We start from the raw sequence: 21256 nt of genomic DNA, 5'->3' as shown, positions 1-21256 counted from the left end.
GGTTTTGTTGCAAACCCACAGAATGATTCCTCTATCTAGGAGACTCTTGCTGCTGTTTTTGGAGGTCATGCACAATGGACATGGTAGTTGTTTGCAGACCAAAAACTACTGCATTGATTACAGCTAATTTAATGTATGGATGGTTTGCTTCTGCAGCCAAAAGTGCTAAATATTTTATTTTTTCAAGATAAGAACATTAATTTTACAGAAGCTGATGACTTGGAATATTCATATTACTTTAGGCATTTAAGAAACACTTGACTTGAAATGACTCAGCTGAGAAGAATTTCTTTATAAACCTGGGGAGCAGGTAGATAATTCAGATATCTAAACTTGAGGTTGCTTGGATTCCTTCTTGCATGCATTTATTCCAAATTTGCTAGGGAAAAATAGATGATTTCTGGCATCTGCTAGAGGCTATTTCTGATGCAATTTTTGTATGAAATTCTAGTATTGTATGCTTCTAATACAATGTGGCCAGGCACATAATCACTTTGCAGAATGAACAATTAAAAGTCTGTGATGGTGGTCACAGGGGTTTTCAGGTGAGGGTAGAGATGAGAATGTTGACTCCATATTCAGAAGGCTTGATTTATTATTTTATGATATACATTACATTAAAACTATACTAAAAAGAATAGAAGGAAAAGTTTCATCTCAGCAGGCTAGCTGAGCTAAGAATAGAAAGGAATGAATAATAAAGGTTTGTGTCTCGGACAGAGAGTTTAAGCTAACTGGGCTGTGATTGGCCATTAATTATAAACATCTAAGATGGTCCAATCAGAGATGCCCCTGTTGCATTCCACAGCAGCAGATAACCATTGTTTACATTTTGTTCCTGAAGCTTCTCAGGAAGAAAAATCCTAAGAAAGGATTTTTAATGAAAAGATGTCTGCGACGAAAGTCCTCATCCTAAAATCTTTTATCTGAGCTCTTATTATGTTTTAGAATGACAGGCATTTTCCTTGCAGCAAGAACAGTATGGTTGTTGAAGTGTTGGCTTTCTTGTCAAAATAATTTTTGAGCAGCAGTGCAACCATTTGGTGTGTAAACTTACTTAGAATGAGTAAAAATTTACAAAAAGATGGTAAGCACGTTCTTGAGTTCACACACTGCTACTGAAGCAGTTTCACTAGCCTGAAGTTATGATTCAGTTCCTAAAGATTTGAGACTCTTTTTCTTATCTCTGAACTGTTCTTGAAAATTGCCTGGTAGTTCCTTCTAAACAAGACACAGGCATAACTGCATTTCAGAATTATTCTAAAGATGTCTATCAAGATCTAAATTTTTATCTAGATTTGATAATCTAGTTGAATTAAATTTAAAAGTCACAAATTTTGTATTGCATACTTCACAGAAACAAAGATTCCTGAGAGTGAAATTATCTCTTCATATTTTATGATAGATTTTCTTCCTTATGGCCTTACTAGTTTTTTAATTAAAAAAAGGAACAAAATGAGATTTTTGCTTTTAATCCCATTTATTCATACAATGAACTTCTTAATTTGTTTTATTCTACTTGTCTATTTCAAGTTTTCAGATTTAGATATTAGTTTTAAAATAAACTATACATTTTTTTTATTCTAGGACTGCTTCTAGTCACACTACAGAGAGACAGATGTCCCATGATCTGGTTGCTGTTGGCAGAAAAAAAGAAAATTTTCATCCAGTGTTTGAGCACATGGCATCTGTGAAACAAAACATTGAGAACGACCCTTCAAAAGAATTTACTCAGGAAATAATCACAATTATTCATCAAGTTAAAGGTGGCTGTAGTATTTGAAGTATATGTATGTTTATGTATGTTCATGTATATATTACATATATATATATATATATATATATATATATATATATATACACATTACAAATGTAGATTACTAAATCCAAAGCTGGTGGTTTAGATATGAGGTCCCTGTAAGTCTCAGGTGTTTGCCATTGGCTTTGTTTGTATTTTGGCTTCCTTTTGTATTTAAGGAAAATGTGGGTTGAGGGTTTAAAGTAGTTGGGTGGAGGATGACTGCGGGAAGGTCTCAGGCCATAACTGAGGCATTATTGTGGAGATTAAAGATCAAAATGATTTTATTCTAGTATGGGAGAGTAACCTGCTTGTTTAGAAAACATAAGGGAATAAGGGAGCTTTGCTGTAATCACAGCTCTCTAGTTATGCATAGTTCCTTTAAATTTTCAGATTAGTGTTTAGGCAGCTGCATCATGCTCAGTGTTGAGTCTGTATATCTTTATATATAGATTCAAGTTATTTGAGTACTACCATGGTAGAGCTGACAATTGAGTTTAATCTTATCAAATAAGGGTGTCTAAGTTGGGCTGGCCTAATCTTTCATTTGTGAATATTAAACTGCAAGTGGAAATAGTTTGAACTTTCATTTCAATAGAGTTGTCATGGTATCCTTAAGAGTTAATCTTTTAAAAGATAGCTTTTCCCACTGTGCATTTCAAATACTACAAATAACATTCTTGTATTTAATATCTCTTCACAGCAAATTATTTTGCATCTTCTGACATAACTCTGCATGAACGGTTCTCAAAAATTCAGGATAAATCAAGTGCAAATACAAAAGAAGTGAAAATGCATCTGGATCCAGAAATTCACAGGTAATTGTTGAACTATTGGTCTTAATTTATTTGCATTAAGGTAATTAATCTTCAGTAGACTTTACACAGTGTGAAGTTTTTATGAATTATTTTTACCTGCCTGTATCTTTAACACATTCTGTAGCCCGGTCAAGAATGCTTTTGCTTTTACAGTGATGGCATTTGTTTTTATGCAGTGTTTTTGTGTTCCAGGAGGATTGACATGTCTCTAGCAGAACTTCAGAACAAACGAACCGTGCCACCTGAATCTCCCCAGGTACCTTGGTTGCTTAACTTTTTTGGCAAGCAGTAAGTTGCTATTATAGATACATTATACATGTAAGCAATGTTTTCCCCTTGCTGTTGGAACATAATTTCTACATGCTGTGAAGACCAGCAGTAATTCTGGGTGTTTTGAAAAAATGCACACCTGAGCATATTTACAGATACCACAGTATGTGGTACTGTGTTCACTGAGCAGTAAAATGCAGATGTGTTCTCCTGAGTAGCTGGAGTGTGATTATTCCTGCAGCTTGAACCCCTGTCTGGTTTTAAATAATGTAAATACTGAGTCCCTGACTGATGTGTGGTTCTTGGTTTTCCTCTGAGGTTACAAAAAGCCTTAAAGTTTCTTCTACTCTAATGTTACAATGACTGAAAATCCACATAATTTCTCAGAATGCTATTTTATCCCATGCTTTCATCTGGGCTCATAAGATTTTCTATCTTCCCTTTTAAAGCTCTGCTTGCTATTATTTAGTTACCATTCCTTTTCTATAGTACAGGTACATGAAGATTCTCCTTATTAAGGATAGTAGAACTTCTTAAGATTTACTGAAATTTATGTAAATATTTCTGCCTTGGCAACTCCATGCAGAATTCCAGTGCTCTGTGCACTGTTGTTTGGAAACTTGTAAAAAGACAGCTGGTGCAAGGAAGGATAAATTGCTTAGGACCATTTTTTATTGCTTTAGGCTTTGGATCCTTGGGTTGCTGTGAACCTGTCCTGTGTGCAGATAGCTGAACTATGTTAACAGGTTATGTACAGGGTTCTGCCCCTGAAGGACAGAAGCAGGTTGGTGTTGAGTTCTTAGCAGCTAACTTGGCTTCAACCCTTCCTTTTAACTAGAACATTGTAAGAGTGTTAGAAGATCCAAATGATCTACGGTATGATATAGAAAGGAGAAGAAAAGAGAGATTGAAGAATGAAGATGAGAGAGTGTTTCATGTAGATGGTGTAACTCCAAGGTAATGAGCAAATAATCTTGTTGGCCCAAGCCTATAGTTCCCTTATTTGTTCATTTTAGGGCCCTTCCACAGGTACATTCACATTTGTGGTGATTATTTTCTACAGTTAGGCCTTATAAGTTTGACTGGGGCTGAAATCCAGCAGACATAGATTGCAAACTACTCTGTAATGAGGTGTTACCTTGAAAGAGGTTAAACTGCAGTGGGTGAAAATAAAAAGCAAGCACAAACTAGCATTGAATAAGAAGAGAGGACAAAGTTAGTTTGAAAAAGTTTAAGATTTTTAAACTCCTCAATGTGCCACGTAACAACATTCTCATGGTATTTTGCAGTTCTGTAAAAGCATTCTAGGATGAATATATTGTTTTGTTGCCCTACTGGTTTGGTAATAAAATGTGGAATATCAGCAAATAATTGGAATTTTTCTCATTTTTGGAGAATTTGAAAACTTAGATTTTTGGAATAGCGTTTTTCTCCTATGGATTCCTCCAGCAGGTTTGTTAAAGGTTTTTGCCCCAAAGGTGTTTGCTAACCTCACTCATCCTGTTTCACTTTAGAGAGAGGGACTGTTAATAGAAATGTTGATTATTGAATTTCCAGAGTGTAATAAGATGTATCCACACAGTGGTCATAGTTTCTTGTGCAGATTTTTCTTCATGTGCTGTTCTTTGTTCATTTTAAATGCAGTCTAATGGCAATACACACATTTGGAAAAACAGACTTAAGAAGCTGTAGAAGAAATTTCTTCTATTTGAGATTCTTGAAACAAAAAAAAAAATTAAGGTTAACACGTGGAGGACAAAATCCCTGGAATTGCTTCATTTCCCCCAGCACACTTCCCCAGTTACTGTCCAGCTTATCTTTTCTGAGAAGTGTAAATTTCCCTACCAAGTATGGATGTCCTGGAGTTTGTTGTCAGGGGTTCCAGGCTGAGGGCAGTAATGGCATCAGTGATATATAGAATTTTCCTGAGGTTGAGAGGCTTTAATAGCTCAGATGAGATACTGGCAGTGCCTCTGAGCTTATCAAGTGTGCTGCTGTTTTTTTCCTTAACTTGTTTTGGAGCTATGAAAACTGTTTCTGTGTGTTTTGTGAAATACAAATTCTGACTTCTGGTGGTTACTTTTCATGGTAAATACTTCATTTAGAAGTTTGTGGTTGCATTTGTATTAGCAATATTCTTGGTAAAAAAAAAAAAAAAAAACAACAAAACAGTAAAAACAAGCAAGCAAACGCCCAGAGCCAGAATCAGCTGTTTGCTGAGGATGAAACTGGAGGATGTAGGTGTTGATCTAGAGCTCCTGTGGGACCGGGAATGCCGTGGCAGGGCGCGTTCAGGACAAGGTGCGCGGGGCTGGCTGTGAGGGGCGCGGTGCAGGAAGCGCTGCCGCCAGCAGAGGGCAGCAGTGACCGCGCCGGGCCGAGCGGGGAGCGGAGCCGGGGCTTCACCGCGCGGCCTCCCTGCTCCCCTGCCGTCGGTGAGAGGATACACCTTGCTGTGGAATTCTGTGCGGTTTGAGCTGGGACTAGGAATTTCTGGATTGTCCTAGGAAGATTTACTTATAAGCTGGCACTTTGCATTTGTGATACAGATGCTAGAATAAGCTAGTTTTAAATACAGGGTGTTGATATGCTGTGGCTTTAGATATTAATTGTTCTCACTCTCTCTCACACACATCAGGAACCAGCAAAGCTGCAGTCTTTCAAAGTTGCAAACATCTCAAGTTGATGGTTTCCAAAAGCCTATGAAGTTCGTTAAGCCACCTTTCAGGAAATTTATTGGGAGACCTCATCTGGTAAGCCTAAATGTAGAAATAGTAGCTCCTGCACTGTTGATGTATAATTAATATTTTGCTTCATTGTCTACGCTGATGTAAATTTAACAATCTGTGATGTCTTGCCCTTTTAAATTTTGAGTGGAGCTTTTTTATCTTCTGTCTGTTCTCAACAATAAAACTAGTCATAATTTCACAGTTCTAGTGCAAGAGCACTTTCTCAGGTATTTTTGAAGCAGAGATTAGTACATCTGAACTAAAACCACTCTGATACCACTCCTTTTCTTTTCATAAAAGAAGTTTGTGTCTAATATCACATTTCTTCCACATAATGGTGTAATTACCTAAATTATAAAATAGGAGGCCTTGTTATTGAGCAGATAATCTGAGCTAATGTTAAGTAGTTTGAGAAAAAGAATACTCTCCTGCATTCTAGTTGTCATTGGTACAAAGGGAAGGCCTGAATCTTGTGTGGGTGGTATTGTTACTGAAACAGTGTTTCTTTTCTCTTCATTATGATAAAAGTTCTGAAGAGCACTTATTTTAAATAAAAATGAGGAGCAAATCACAGAAATAACAAGAATTATCTGAAAAATGTTCCTGGGGATGAAATGTTAAACAATGCAATGTCACATCTCTTGAATATTGCATTTATGAAACCTAGTTTTGGACAATTATTCTTTAGGCTATCTTTCTGCAGTTTACTTCAATACTGAAGTGGGCAAGACAATAACATTAGGTCCAGTACAAATAAATTTGTCTCCTGTGGAAAGTTCTTTCTAAAGAATTGTAATCAGTTCCAGGTGCATGTGCTTGTTTAACCTGGGGAACTGGTGAGACCAGAAAAGCTTTTTTAATGTGTACAGTATAATTCTAGGCCTTTTTTTTTTCTAAACTTTTTTTTTTCTGATGGCAGCAAAATAAGGAGGAGACTAATATAAGTTGTCATTTTTTATACACTGTAACTAATACCCTATGGAGAGGGTTCCAGGAGCCCATGGTACTTAGTTCTGAGGTCCATCAAAAGTAGCTTTCATGTAGTCAACTCTCAAGTGTAGCTGCTTTGCAGATAAAAAAGTGCCTCCTTCAGTGTAAAGAAACACAAGTTTTTAATGGCAAAAACATTACTTCTTCAAGACTAAGATTCAGGTCTCCCAAAGCGCGTGCCAATGGCTCAGTAAGTGCGTGCATTGGGTCTGGAGTTCATTTCCCATGGCAGCCCTCCCAGTGCTGTGCTTTGCACTGGTGCAGACGGGTGCTGGTAGCACTGTTGGGCTCCACATGGCAGGGCTGCCTCTCCTGCTTCCCACCCCACACCAGTGGGCTGGGCCTGGGCAAGACCTTGGGAGGGGACATAGCCAGGACAGCTGACCCAAACTGACCATATGACCTCATCTGCTCAGTCAAGAGGAAGGAAATAATAAAAGCTCAGAGAAAGGAAGGAGAGTGTGGGAGGTAATTGGTTATTGTGACATTTATTTTCTGGAGCAACCACTGTGCACAGAAACCTGCCTTCCTGGAAAGTGGCTGCACATTGCCTGCTGGTGGGAAGTAGAGAAGAAATCTTACATTTTCCTTTGCATCTATGTGCAGTCTTTGCTTTTGCTTTATTAAACTGCCTTTTTCTTGACCCATGTGGTTTTTAAAATTTTATTTTCTCCCTCCCAGCCCTGCTGAGGGGAATGATGGAGCTGCTTGGTGGGTACCTGGTATCCAGCCAAGGTCAACCCACCACAGTAATACTGTAATTGCAAATAAAAAGGAGGTTGGTTTGAAAAAGACACTGAATTATTTCTGAATGTGGTGAAGATTCAGGAAGATTGCATTTTCATATTTAATAGTGAACTGCAAACGTGCAATTTTTAGGAAGTCCTGCACTGCAGTAGAGAGTAATTCCTTTGGAACAACAGTAACTGTGAAAGCTCAGGTATTAAAAATGCAAGACAACCTAAAGACACAATGGCTCTTAATGGTCAGCCTTTCAGAAGCTGGTTTGCAGACAAGTAGAAGAGTAAAAAACTTTAGTTAAGTAATCAAAATATAATATTTGTGATGTTAATATTCAATAATGGGGGATTGAGCTTAAACTTGAGAAAAACTTAGGCCTGAAAGGTACAATTGTGTATCTAAGCTTGATTGTAAGATTTGTCCATTTAGCCTTTTACCCTACTGACAAAAGGAGGCTGGCTGAAGAGTGAAGCAGAAAATCAGAACAAGTATACATGTGTATTTCCCCTCCTCCTTTTTTTCTTTTTTATTTTTTTTAGGCCTCTGGTTTAAGAACTTCCTAAAAAGTGGTTTGCTGTACCTTTGCATCAAGTAGTTCTAATGTTAATATTTCTGTGAATGTACTTTAGTCTTAAGGAAGGTGGGGATGGGGAGGGCTGTATCCAGAGTTAATTAAGGCAAGCTTTATTTTAATTCCTAGAGGTTTATTTTGAACTATAATAGGAAATTCTTCTAATTTTTTTTCCACCTTGCTGGATTCCCAGCTTAAAGGAGGAGTGTACTTCAGCTAGGAGCTTCCTGATTTAATTGTGTTGTATGTAGAAAGTTAATTTGATTTTGTGGAGTGTCTTTATTTTCTTAGAATAAGGGAACTGGAAAGTTCTTATCTTTTTCTTGCAAAAACCATTTTGATCTCACTTCATAAAATCTTTCTTCTTCTCTTTTTGTTCTCTGAATCCTTTCTTGTCAAGGCATTGTAAGAAGCTGAATAGTTGACTTGCAGGCAATAACATAGTCTAAAAAAGAAAAAAGAAAGATAACTTAAATCCTAGTTAAAAGTTATCTTGGATTCTAACATCATTCCATTATATTTATAGCCCCCTCTCTCCCCACACCAGTATTAGCAGTTTTGCCAGAAGGGTTTGGTAGTTGTAGAGGATAGAAATTCTGGGAACAGCAAAGCATGCATTTGCATTTATTATTAAAGATTAGTATTTATGAAATATTTCAGGGGAGTTCTCTTCTTAGGTTCTTTTAAAAATGTATTTCAAGCTGATGAAATTTCCTCTATTAAGAGAGTTCAACAGCATTGGAATGCTTCTGGGATTATTCAAGAACGGACCATAAACAAACAAATTTAATTGCTTAGAGTTCATTAGCATGTTTGCTCTGTCTGCATAGAGGACTTCAATATATGCAAGTATGTGCCAATGCCTCTGTAAATATTGGTGATCATATGCAATGATGGATGAGAATGACATCTTCTAGAAGTAGCTGTCATAGGGAAAGTTGTAAAAGAGCCAAAGTGTGCAGGTAGGTCAATGAGGGAGTGCTCTGTTTTAGGCAACCACAGCTGTTGGATTCCAGCTGTTCAGTGTGTTGACACAACAATTTCAATACTAGCTGTCTGTGTAACTTGCTTTTGAAATTGTGCTTGTGTGGCAGGCAAGCAATTCTCAAATGCTCCCTTGAACTAAGGAGTTAAAAGTAGCATTTTCTAAGGACCTCAATGTGCTACGCATTGTTTGTTTGCTGTGGAGGTGTGTGTGGGCTACACACTAAGGAGTGATGGCCATGTGCTAACCAGGAGCTCCAGAGAACCAATCCTGTCACCCTTGTTCCTGATGCAAGCCATGACTGCTCTACTTGATATGTGCATTTGTTCTGGGAGGGAGGGAGGGAGGGATGGAGAGCCTTAATTGTGTTGTCATCTGCTTAGATCTCTCCAAGAGGAAGGCATTCCAGGAGGATGGTCTGTATCATCTTTAGATTCTGCTCGGGACTCTGCTGTCCCTTCAGCTCAATGCTCCTGTTACTCCTGTTCCTTCAAAGAGTGTCATTGTGTCAAACAGTACAAGACTGAATGTGTTGCATTATTTGTTAGTATAACCTGAACAATTTATGTTTTTTCTTGAATAATTTATTAACATGAAGCTATAACTGTTTTCCTACTAGAATTCTTACTATGCTTCAAAATCAAGTGACACTTACCCCCACAGACGTATTAGAGGACACCTTGAAAATGCAGGACCCATCCGAAGGCACTTTAAGGTACAGATCAGTTTTTATAAAATGTTTGTTATATAAAATGGTGGTTGAACCTGTTGAGTTTCGTAACAGGAGGCATTTATGAAGGTATTAAGTGCCATGAAAAATAGTATCATCAAAGCCTAATTGTTTCTGTTGGAATAATGGGAGGCTTAGCTTTTAGTAGGTGAGAGGGCTGGCAGTGGATTGAGCAGGGCTGTCCAGTGTTGTATGCAGGCAGTTGAAATAAGTATGTTACTGCAGAGTCAGGAATAAGAAATGCAGGAATTGCACAATAAGTAGAAAACTCATCTATCCAAAACCCAAGCTGCTGAGCTTTTTTCCTTCACGTGACAGAAGCCTGAGCTTTTTCCAAAGACTGGAAGATGTGAGTTGTGTTACTTTCAAAACTGTATTACTGTTATTTCATTAACCCATTCATGTAGGGATTTCTGGGTAAATAATGTCATGTGAATACCCTGCATACTGCTAGCTATGCATTAAAAAAAAATTGAAAGTGAGATTTTATTCTTGGTACCTCAAGAGGGTAAAGAGATGGGCAACTGTGCTTCTTTCTCAGGTAGAGCAGTGGCCAACTAATGCCTTTTAATTGTAAAATGTATCCTGGGTTCAGCAGAAAAACAAAACATTTCCTTTTCTGCTGACAGCGGCATGCTCTGCATGAGTCCAGTTAGAATTGTTGATGTGAGAAAAGTATAAGTCAAATCTAAAACAGCTTTACACTAAGTTTCGACTTGAAATTCCCCCTACATTTTTAACATGCGTTCTTACGAGTAAAGTAATACACAGAATAGATAGTCACCTTTTCTGTTTTGTAGTTAGTGAAGTAAAATTTCAGTGGCTGAGTAGCTGTCATTTTTGGATGAAATTTTGAAAGGTGGGGAAGTATAAATGTGGTTTGTGGGGGTTTTTCCCCCTTCTTTCCTCCCACTCCACCCCAAACATAAGAGCTGTTGGATATAAGAGCTGTTGGATAAAAAGACTTTCTCCAGTTTAGGTGTGCTTTGCCAGCCAATCTTAGTCAGATAGCTGAGCTAACACCAGCATAAACTGCTGTCTTTATTCTGCTGGAGAAAGTCTTTTTCTAAGTTAAAAAGTTCAAAGTGTTCAAAGCCTGACACAACTATTTCAGCACCTTAGAAGATCATAGCCTGTTATTTTGTATCCCCTCTGTATTGTCAGCCTCCAGGTGATGGAGGAATCTTGCACTGACTGCTGGATCCCTGAGGCAGTGTTGGTGGTTGGTGCTCCTTTCATTTAGATCACTCTGCAGCTCTGCTGATTGTACAAGCAGGAAAGTGTCCATTTAAGTTGTCACCTCACGTAGATATGAATATCTAGTGATCTGTCCCAGGATACTTTAATATTTATAGGGAAAATGGCATATGCACTTGTATTGCAGTTTGCTTATGTGTATAGCACTTTTATCATTGCCATGGAAACAGTGGTGTTGATTTGACTTAATTTCTTTAAATTTTTATGTTTAAATTCCTTTTGCACAACAGTTTTCTTGCTGTGCTGTTGATGAAATAGAGGTGACTTGACTATCTTCTACACTTAGGACTTTCTTGGCTAATTATTTAAAAGAGCAGCAGCATACAGAGAAACAAAAACCTCACCAAAAAACCCATACAGAATTCCATTCTCTGCCTTTCCCTCTCCCCACCTCCCAAAAAAAAAAATCAAGCCCCACACAGTTTTTTCTTGATATATAAAATAGGGGCATTTAAATTTAGTAAGCAAAAAGTGATGTCTACTCAGAGTATTTAAAAAAAACCATATGGTCTGCACTGTATTTTTGGGAAAAGAAAAAACTGCTGTTCTAAAATACTTTATAAAGGATCTGGAGAAGTCTTACAAAATTTAAAAGGTCTTTTTTGTAATGACCCTTTATCATGAATCACTAAGTCAGCCTTTAAGCAAGTAAATGTAAAGTGATCTTTAAAACTAAACTGCATTCACTGCTTAAGAATAGTTCTGTGTGTTATTGGCTGTGGTGGGTTCACCCCTGCCAGCAGCACAGCCCCACACAGCTGCTGCCACCCTCCCCTCAGCTCCCTTCCACTCCCAGCAGGATGGGATGGAAAATGTGGAGAGCAAAAGTGAGAGAAGTCATGAGTTGAGATGAAGACAGTTTTAAGTAGTGAAGAAAAAAGTGATGCAAAGGCCGTCACTCACCATCTGTCACAAAGTGACTGATGCCCAGCTGGTCCCCAGGCAATGGCTACTTCCTCCAAAACCCCCTTCCCCCAGTTTCTGTTCCACAGGAGATCATATGGTGTATGACATCCCTGTGCTCAGCTTGGGCCACCTGTCCTGGCTGTGTCCCCTCCCTGCTTCTTGCCCACCCTGGTGTCCTTGCTGAGCAGCAGGGTAAGGAAGGAGGAAAAATTGTTGCTGCTGTGCAGGTACTGCTGGGCAATTTCCAAAGCACTGGTGTGTTACCAGTGCAGTTTTAGTCACAAATCCAAAACTCAGCACCATGCATGCTGCTGTGAAGAAAATTAACTCCATCCCTGCCACACAGTGCAGCCCTATATATTTACTCATATACCCTTATTTTAGAGCTTCAGGCTCCTAGGGATTGTCATTAGCATTATTTATAATAGTCCTAATGTAAACCTGGATTGTCACTTCAGCAGACTCTTTTCTTATTTCTAGACCAAAAGTTTTGATGTTTTCCACATACTTTAGATTATCTTGTTTTGCTATAAGCTGTGTGTGACTGAGGTGCCTATTTGCCAAATATATATAATCTGTTAGCTTTGTCTGTAACTGATGCTCCTCTACAGTAATATTACTGCTGTGTCCTTCTCTCCCCACTTACAGAACATGTAGATGCTTAAGTTTAAATGTCTGAGCTGTTTATCAAGGCAATTTTCAATACCTTTCACCTTTTCCCCATCCCTTGCTTGTTCTAGTCCTTTGTTTATTGTCATACAATTGCAGTGGCAGACCACCAAGGCCTCCTTTCTAGTCACTGAAGTCAAGGGAACCATAGCAGGAATGGGGAAATGGGAACTTGAAGTGCTTTGTTCAGGGCATTATTCCAGCATTAAAAGTGCCCTTCAGTTTTCCCTGTGATAGGCACATAGCCATGTAATACAACCTAGTGCAAGGAAGTTCTTTGTGCCTGCAACTCTGATACTCTCCAGGAAAGTGATTGGCATTGAATGGGCTCTTGCAAGTGTCCTCCATCAGAGTAACCCTGGGGGAATGAATGATGGGGCCAGATTATCACTGGTCTCCTGCAAAGTAGGTGGGTGAAATGATTTGTGAAGTAACAGAACCTCTACATTTGCATAAAGAAACCTCTGTTCTGTGCAGTTCTTTTTTTATTGTTCACCAGCCACACAGTGGAAAACACAGTGGAAAAAGTGGTTCTAAAGTTATTGCAATCTCAGAGCATGTGATTTTTCTTGAAGTGATCCTTACTCTGTCAAAAGGAGACATTTCACCAAAGGAATTTTGTCATGCTCAAGAAGGGCTGTTTCTGTGACATATTTTGTTTTCTCCTGCTCTTCAAAGGTGTTTGTAAAAGATAAGAAGAATTTATATGGCCTGAAGGTTTTCTCTGGTTGTAGATGAAAACTCATTGTTTAAATTTGGAGTGGCTGTTGAAAAACTTAAAATGGCAGTGTTGGAAAACTATGGAAAATTATGATAAATAACATTTTTATTACTCTAAAGATATTTACTGCCTATTTTATTGGAGGTCTGAATGCCTAGGAATGAAAATATTTTTCAAACTTTAGCTGCTGTGATCAGTGTTGATCTTGCTATATCCTTTCTGTGTTTTTATAATGCCTTTCACCTTTAAGTCTTCTGATACCTCTGTGGCCTCTGCTCCTAGTCCCACACTAGGTTAGTTTGCAGTTTTCCAGCGTGGAGGTATCAAAGGCATAGAAAATGCCTGTGTGTTCAGACTGTCAGACATTAAAGCTCTAGGAAAAACATGTGTACTGACTTGTGTTAGTGTGACACTGTAGGCTCAATGTGTGCCTGCTGCAGGCTTGGCATCACTCAATTTGGTAGTGGCAGTGAGGTGTTGTCTGAAAGTTTTTTGTTGATGGACTGTGCCTCATTAATGGTTGAAAAAATGTTAAAATGTTGTACAATGCATTTATTTTTTTTCTACAAGGAAGATAATTTCAGATGTTCTAAACAGCAAGTGCAATAAAACAGTTCTTTGAGCCCTGTGGTCTAAGAAATAATACATGGACATAAAGGAAAAGGGTGTGCACTTGCAAATGCATGCTTCTGTCATTGAGTACCGGAGGTTTTACATGTGTATAGCTGTAAATATGAACTTTTTGAGTTTTGGTGCCCTCATTTTGCACACTTTTTTCTTCCTTTCCCCCACCCTTACAGAGCAACTTTGCAGATGGCCGTTTGCAACCCCATTATAAATCAGGCTTAGTGCAGAAGGGTTTATATATTCAGGCTAAGTACCAGCGGTTACGTTCTGTTGGTGTAAGGGGATTTGCCACTAATAAATTCAGAGATGGATTTTTGAGGAAAGAAAAGGTAAGTTGGATTAATTTATTTTTTACTGAGCCGTTTGTAAAATATGCATATTCATAAGATCCATTTCAATTTTTAAATCTCCATGGGATGACTTGGATGGGATTTCCTGGGATATTGGCTCTTTGTACTTCACTGGCAAACTTGACTGTACACTCTTGTTTCCTCTCTGTTTATTCTATGGAAACTTGCTGAAACTTGCTTTGTGTAACTGCAAATCAGAGGTGCCCTCTGAGATTCTGTGGTTCCTTCTGTTTCAGTATTTTTTCCTCAAGCTCAGCTGATTTCTCTTCCTACTGACAGGACCAGAAATTGTGCCTTTGTGAAACAAAATATTCTGTCCTGTTTAATCTAAGAGAAGGATATTAATAATTTTTAATACATGTGTGCTTCTCCTTTTTGTTATGTTACCGTAATTATGTGCTTTAAAGCATTCACTGGGGTGCTGCTCTGAACAAAATTTCCTGTACAATATAATGTCTTGTGTAAAGTGGTTTGATAAGCTTAAACTTTGATTTGCAGAGTGTATGGGCCAACAATAATCTTGAACTGCAGAAGAACTTTTGGGCCGTATAAAATGTTGCAGCTTTTGTGAGGATCAGTAGTTAAAACATACTAAATCCTTTATTAGAATTGATCAAAGTAGTATGAAGTTACTTGTGACATTGGGGAATTGGATTAAATGAGCTACACAGCCCCTTGCAGCTCTGTGCTCTGAGTTTTTGTTTTGTAATTCTGTGTCCATCCAGCTACAAGTAAACACACTTGAATAAATAAGCATTTGTAGTTGGATTAGAGTTTAGCTCTTGGAGCACAGAAGCACCTTAAAGCACAGGTTCTTATGGCTGTTTGCAAAATTCCCTAAGTTTACAGGCCAGTGGGCAGAAGAAAAAGCCCCCAAAACCCCTTAAGGAAACACACTTGTAAGAAACAAACCAAACCAAACAAACGAAAACCACCCAACTATCAGAAAGAAAACCAAGCACTTGAAACAAGGTAAAGAGATCACTTGTTACTGAAGTATCTGGGCAAATATATCTTCTATTTACATGGGCTCTGAGAAGTATTATCTTTGAAGGCTAAATTGAATTGGAATTCGTGGAAAATAGGAGAAAGATACCCCCCCCCCCCCCCCCCCCAATTATGACCTTGTAAAATGGGTATAGCAATGTTACAATTTTGTTGTTGTGAGCAATTTCCAGTGTTCTTCTATAATTGGCTGTTAAGATTCTTGTCTGGAACCTATAAAGCATACTTAAAACATGCTGGCTGCTAGATACTGAATCAGAGACTCATCAGTGACTTCTGAATTTTATGGGACTTCTTACACCTGGTGAATTTGAGTGTGTGAGTTAAAGTAAAATAAAACTTGAAGAATAAGTATGAAAACCATTTTCTTAACAGCTTACTGTTTGCTGGTTGGCTAATTCTGAAAAAGCAAAACTGTTCCTGAAATTGTAGCATTTTGCCTATTGTAATGATAAAACTTGTTAAGATCTGTTAAACAGGTCTGAACATCTTTATTTCATTTGAAGTAATAATGATGCATATGTATTTTTTAAGGTGAGCTATAGTTGTGCTTTTTGAGTCCGTAATTGAAAGAACCTTGCATTTTACATACAGAACTTAGGAAGTTTGGGAGGGTTTTTCTGCTATTACAACTGACAGTAATGATTTTCTTTTTTTTCTCTGTGTAGGGAAATCTAAATATTGCAACAGAATCCTGAACTGAGCTGAGATCCTGAAGTTGAAACAGATAACACAGCAAAAGGAGCATCTGTTCAGTTTTTGACAACTTTCTCAACACTTAAAAAAGGATAAAGGAACTAATGCTGTAACTTTCAGATTAAAAAAATAACTTTATTTTGAATGCTGCAGAACTTTTTTACAGTTTTAATAATTGCTTTTAAAGTACAGTATTCAATTGAAACATCATATTATGTACCTTTAGTTCTGTGTGCATACGAGTCTCAAGTAAGGAAGTCATTGAAGGGAGTTTTATTTATTGAATACTTTTTCTCCAAGCATGATGTTACAGATGGAACTTGAGTTGTTATACCTAGAGGTTTCTATGTTGAAAGTTTATTGCTAATGTAATAATAAAAAAGAAAAAAAAAGTGCCTGAATTGTTTGGTAATAGCACATTAGCTCAGGATTTTCCAATTAATGACCTTTTAGGTTGTGCAATAGATTTTACACCTCTGTTCAGTCATTTCCATAAAACAGTATTTTGTATTACTTTGGATTAATAATACACTTGGATTTCTGATGTGTATATACATTTATAAATTGTTAGAATGTTGGGACAACTTTCAGCATTTGGTTAAAATTAATGGTAACAGGCAGTTATGTAAAGTACTGTAGCAGTAGCTTATAACTGCACTGAAAGCATGCTTGGGTTTGTTAGAAGATTGGTTGGTCTGTATTCAAAATTATTCTGTCTCATATTTCAGTGTATGAGATTCTTGACCAAGCCACATGTTCTCTAATCTTTTTCATCATAAATGATTTGATGATTTTGTGAATTCTAAAATTGGCGCCTGAAGTATTAAATTACAAGAAAACCAAAAAATGTAAGTTTTTGAAAGCATGTCTTCTAACAAAGAAATAGTTCATAATTGAAACTGCTTTAAATGCAGACAGTTGGTGATTTTGTTCTGAATGATTCTCTGAAGTTTACCATACTGCAGTATTGTTAGGCTGTGTGCAAAACTCAAATAGCCAGACCTGTTTCATAAGCAGCTATAAACAGTATTGTGTTTATTTCCTGTTTATAGCCCTTGCCTTAATTCATTATCTATGGTAGGGTTGTGTGTATGTATTGCAGATCTGTTCAGGCTTCTTATTGACAGTAAATTAAAGATGCATAGCACGTAGTCTTAAGAGATGTTCTTTTTCAAGAAAAAAGTTAATTCACGATATCTTCAATACTTGCAAGCAGATGTATTTCCATCTAGAATGAAGGCTGGTCTCTGTTGTGGCTGGTAGACCAGAATTCCAGTTCTGGGTTAGAGGTGTGTTCACAGGAAAGGAAATTTGGATTTTTGGGTGGAAAGCCAGGATGTGATTTCTGCATGCTTTTTTGTAATGTTTTTTTCCACAATGCCTTCAGTAGAGAGACTGTTTGAAAATGTAATTATGGTTCAGAACAGCTGAAATTATTGTGACTTGAGCTCTTCAGTTTCATGGGTGTTCTGCTTAGCGTTCATAGGGAATAAGGCAGGAAGAGTGCAACATTCATTGATGCCACAGTCATTCAATGATAACATATGGTTTGTTTCTAAAACACAGGTTTTCAGTTTAAATAACAATCATTAATAATTTAACTAGTTTTTTCAGTAACTTTAAAATGCATGGACAAAATGGGAATGGGAAGGAAAGGAACTCCCTGGACAAATAGAGGCAGGCAACCTTCTGCAGATAAGAAAGTGGTTTTTTTACTTAATGCTGTCAGTGAATAATCTGGCAGAGTCATCCTGTGTAGATATACTGGGAGATAAAAATAAGGAACTGAAACAACAGGTTAAATGAGTCAACCCAAAGCAAATGTAGAGTAGCTGCAGTTCTGATCAGGCTGCTGGCAGGGGAGTGCAGCACCTGCCCTGCTGAGAGGGGCAGGTTTACCCTGAAGCCAACAAGTCCTTCACACTGCTCTGAATGTGCACTGTAAAAGATGTGAGAAATGAAACCATTTATGATACAGGACAAACTACTGAGGCTGTGTTGTCTTATTCAACAAGATACTACTGTGTCTGTAAGCTTCCTGCAGTGTTCTTATTAAATTCTGGAAGAGAACTCTTTGTTGAGTAAAGTGGGAAAAGTGGATACATGAAGAAACTTCTGACATGGTAGTTTTGCTAACACTGTTTGGAAGTAATGCTGGAGTAGTCAGACTTCAGTCAGTTAATGCTGCTTTAACCAGGTTTCAACATATGACTGACTCCTGATTTTGTGCTTTATTTTATCTATGCATGGTTAATTTGTTTTGTACATTACAGTTTAGCTTTGTGTTTATTTCTGCAACTGGGAGCAACATATTGCAAAGAAGTTTGTGGGTTTTTTGGCTTGTTTGCTGACTTTGGTCCCCCCCACCCCATGATCCTAAGATGAATGTCATGAAATGTAGTCACTGTTTCAGTTGGTTTATCTTTTGTATGATCCCATTTGCTCAAATCACATTTTTACTGATAATTTTACTTAAATAGTTTTGGATTCTGTCATGATAGAACCTCTTATATTCTAAAAAATGCACACAGGAATAATGACTTTTATAAAAATTCATGGCTTAGGTGCTAGAAGCATCTAGTCTATGATATGATGTGAGACATTGCTATGTAGATATATCTTTGTGAATTACAGAGACTTGTGTGTATATACTCATACCCAGTTCAGCTTGTTTATTGTTTTAGCACAGAAAATTCTGTTGTACTGGAATACAGTGTTTGATTGAGGGCAATGTATTGAAGTTACTGTTTGGGTTGTGAAGGCACAAGGAAAAGGCTTAAGTAGAAGAAAGGTCAATTTACTTGAATAACCTGGTGCCTTTCAATATTTTGACTGCATTGTAGAAAACACATGTACAAAGACTTAAGTTCGTTGCAATCTTTCTAGTGAGAGCATGGACTGATAACAGTTCTTGTTAAAACAACTGTTTACTTTAAATAGGTGTGTAAGCCTCTGTAGGAAAACAGTGACTCTTTCATTAGTAAAGTCTGTCACTGCATTGGAAGGGCAAGTTAAAAATGTGATTGTCTTAAGAGCTTTCTAGCTTTCTGTTTTACACTTTGAAAATACAAATGTGAATTGCCTTTGTTTTGTTTAGCTTGAAATGGCTGTTAAATGCTGTCATTTTCAGTTCACATGTGAAATTTTATTTTTAATTGCTATCCAAAACGTAATGGGTTTAATATGACTAGAGTCTTCCTTTTAAGTGTCTGAAATACTCAGTTGCTACGATGTCTGCATTTATATTGCTGATCCATTTAATTTTTGCATAAATTGATTAGAATACTTATTTTAAATTTGTAATTATTGAGTTCACAAGGTTCACAAAATTCTGGGCCAGTAAGAAGCAACATATTTGCAAGGTTTCTGTAAGCCTGCCTTAACTAATAATTGCATGTTTGAAATAATTTTACCTGATGGATATAGATGGTCTTGAGACTTGAACATAGCTGTCTCAACTCAGGTAACTATTAGCAGAGGATAGGAGTAAGTCCAGCTGATCCATCACCTGCTGTGTAATGTTTACCTGCTCCCATCTTCCCTAGGGCCCCAGGCTGAAATGCTGAGTTTTATTTAAATGAGCTTAGTTGCTTTACAAACAGAACCAAACCCCAGGATTACACTTTTGTGGCATTAGAGGCAGAGTTCTCAACACTTGCTTGTTATGCATCAGAAAGTAAATTTTCTGCCATGTCTGTGAAATGGATAATGAGAGTCTCTTGAAGAAGGTGATAAAAGATCATAACAAAGAGAGACTGATTTCTCAGTATTCACCTTAGAAGACTGTAAATAGAGGGATTTCTTTAATTTCCTTGCTTTCCTAAAGGAAGGTGTTTCCCATACTGTGTTGAAATCCACCTCTTGCCTTTCTTTAAGCATCTGAACCGCAATCTACAAGGTTCTTTGTGGGAGAGCCCTCTAAAAGACTTCAGACTTGCATCCTAATGAATCTGAAAAAAAGATGTTTCTGCACGTAACTCTGGCCCTTGACAGACTTCATTCCATTGCCACAGAATTTGAAGATAAGATGTTCTTCAGCCTCCTTTCGAAGGAAGGAAAGAATAAAAGCCATTTCAAGATTGTTGAAAGCCTCCTTGTGACACTTGATTGCCTAACAGACCTTAAGGATAGCCATGAACATTTAAGTGTGTTCTGTTTTGAGCTTTGTGAACATTATTTTTCAGTTTCAAGATCAGAGAAAACTCTTGTCATAATACCTGCCCCTTCCTTCCATGCCTGGTGGTTTTTGTTGGGGGATTTTGAGTAGGTATTTAGACACATGGTTTAATAGCCTGCCACTTTTAATGCAGTTTTCTTTTGTTCACTGTTCATTGCTCTGAATTTTGTCTAAGCAGTCTGAATCTCATGTTGACTTTTTAATATTTCATTTTCTGTAAATAATGTAGTAGATGGCTTTCATTTTGTGACTGGCTTCTCACATCTTTAGTATTGAGGGAGGAGGCAGTGGAAAGAGTTGTTGTTCAAGTGTGTTCTTCAAGGAATAAAAAAAGCCTCATTGTTTTGTTTTAAGAATAGCAGGAATTTTTTACTCCCATTTGAATGAGGGGAACTAATGTCCACTTCTAAGGAATAGATCGTTGATGTTATTTATACTGTAGTTTCTCAAGGACTGTCTAATGTGTGTGTGTACGTGTATGTGCACATGGAAACACACTGTTAGAGAAGCCTTTAATTATTTGTAAGTGTGGATAAGAAATGACATTTTTAAACTACTGAAGCTGGAGTTAAATGCAAATGCATTTTAAGTCTGTAGTCTTTGAGTCCATGACGGTGCTTTTGACAATGTTACTCCATATCTAAAAGCCTCGTTCATAAGGATATATAGAAAGATGTAGGTATGTTTATATGTATGTTTAACATAGTTTATATAAAATAAATGTAAATTTTGTTTCTACAGACAATAAATGTTTTCACGAAATTTTTACTTATAAATAATTCAGTTATTTGATTCAGTAGTTATTAATGTTTGGTGTAATTTTCAGGGTAAAAAAAAAGAAAAAGCTTTTTTCAAAATCTCTTGTGCAGGGAGTGGAAAGTGGCAGTTTTCTGTTTTCATGCACAAATTAACTACCTGAGGTAAGAACAGGCTGGTTTTGCTGCTGTTTCATTAATAGTCAAGGTGCTCATGCTGTAAAATGTTACCTATACTTTAATACCAGCTTTTATTTTTTTTTTAAATCTGCGCTTCTCCTCTGCTGCTATTGTAGGTTTTTTCCCGAGGGTCTTTACCTGTGGGAAGGCGTGCCTGTGCAGAAGCCTCCCCACCCTCCTTCCATGCCTTTCTGTCCAAACATGTTGCTGATGTGTGCGCACTGTTACTGTAGCAGGGGTTTCGCATCTTCCTGCGGTTCGAACAATCCGTGCTCCTGTGC

General features: G+C 37.4%; 1 protein-coding gene across 1 annotated transcript in view; it reads left to right on the top strand.

Annotated features, from left to right (window-relative positions):
• BCLAF3 (BCLAF1 and THRAP3 family member 3) overlaps positions 1–20802 on the top strand; it is a 33992-nt gene extending 13190 nt beyond the window's left edge. Inside the window, exons 5-12 of the mRNA XM_066545413.1 lie at positions 1588–1766; positions 2502–2616; positions 2809–2872; positions 3725–3843; positions 5525–5639; positions 9522–9617; positions 13986–14141; positions 15836–20802. Coding sequence (XP_066401510.1) covers positions 1588–1766; positions 2502–2616; positions 2809–2872; positions 3725–3843; positions 5525–5639; positions 9522–9617; positions 13986–14141; positions 15836–15865 — 874 coding nt within the window. The 3' untranslated portion in view covers positions 15866–20802. The remainder of the gene's footprint in view (positions 1–1587; positions 1767–2501; positions 2617–2808; positions 2873–3724; positions 3844–5524; positions 5640–9521; positions 9618–13985; positions 14142–15835) is intronic.
• Positions 20803–21256: the final 454 nt, after the last annotated feature.

Source organism: Molothrus aeneus, chromosome 2, assembly GCF_037042795.1.
Source record: "Molothrus aeneus isolate 106 chromosome 2, BPBGC_Maene_1.0, whole genome shotgun sequence".
NCBI lineage: Eukaryota > Metazoa > Chordata > Aves > Passeriformes > Icteridae > Molothrus > Molothrus aeneus.
Note: the sequence above shows the minus strand (reverse complement) of the source record. Positions and strands in the feature narration are given on the sequence as shown.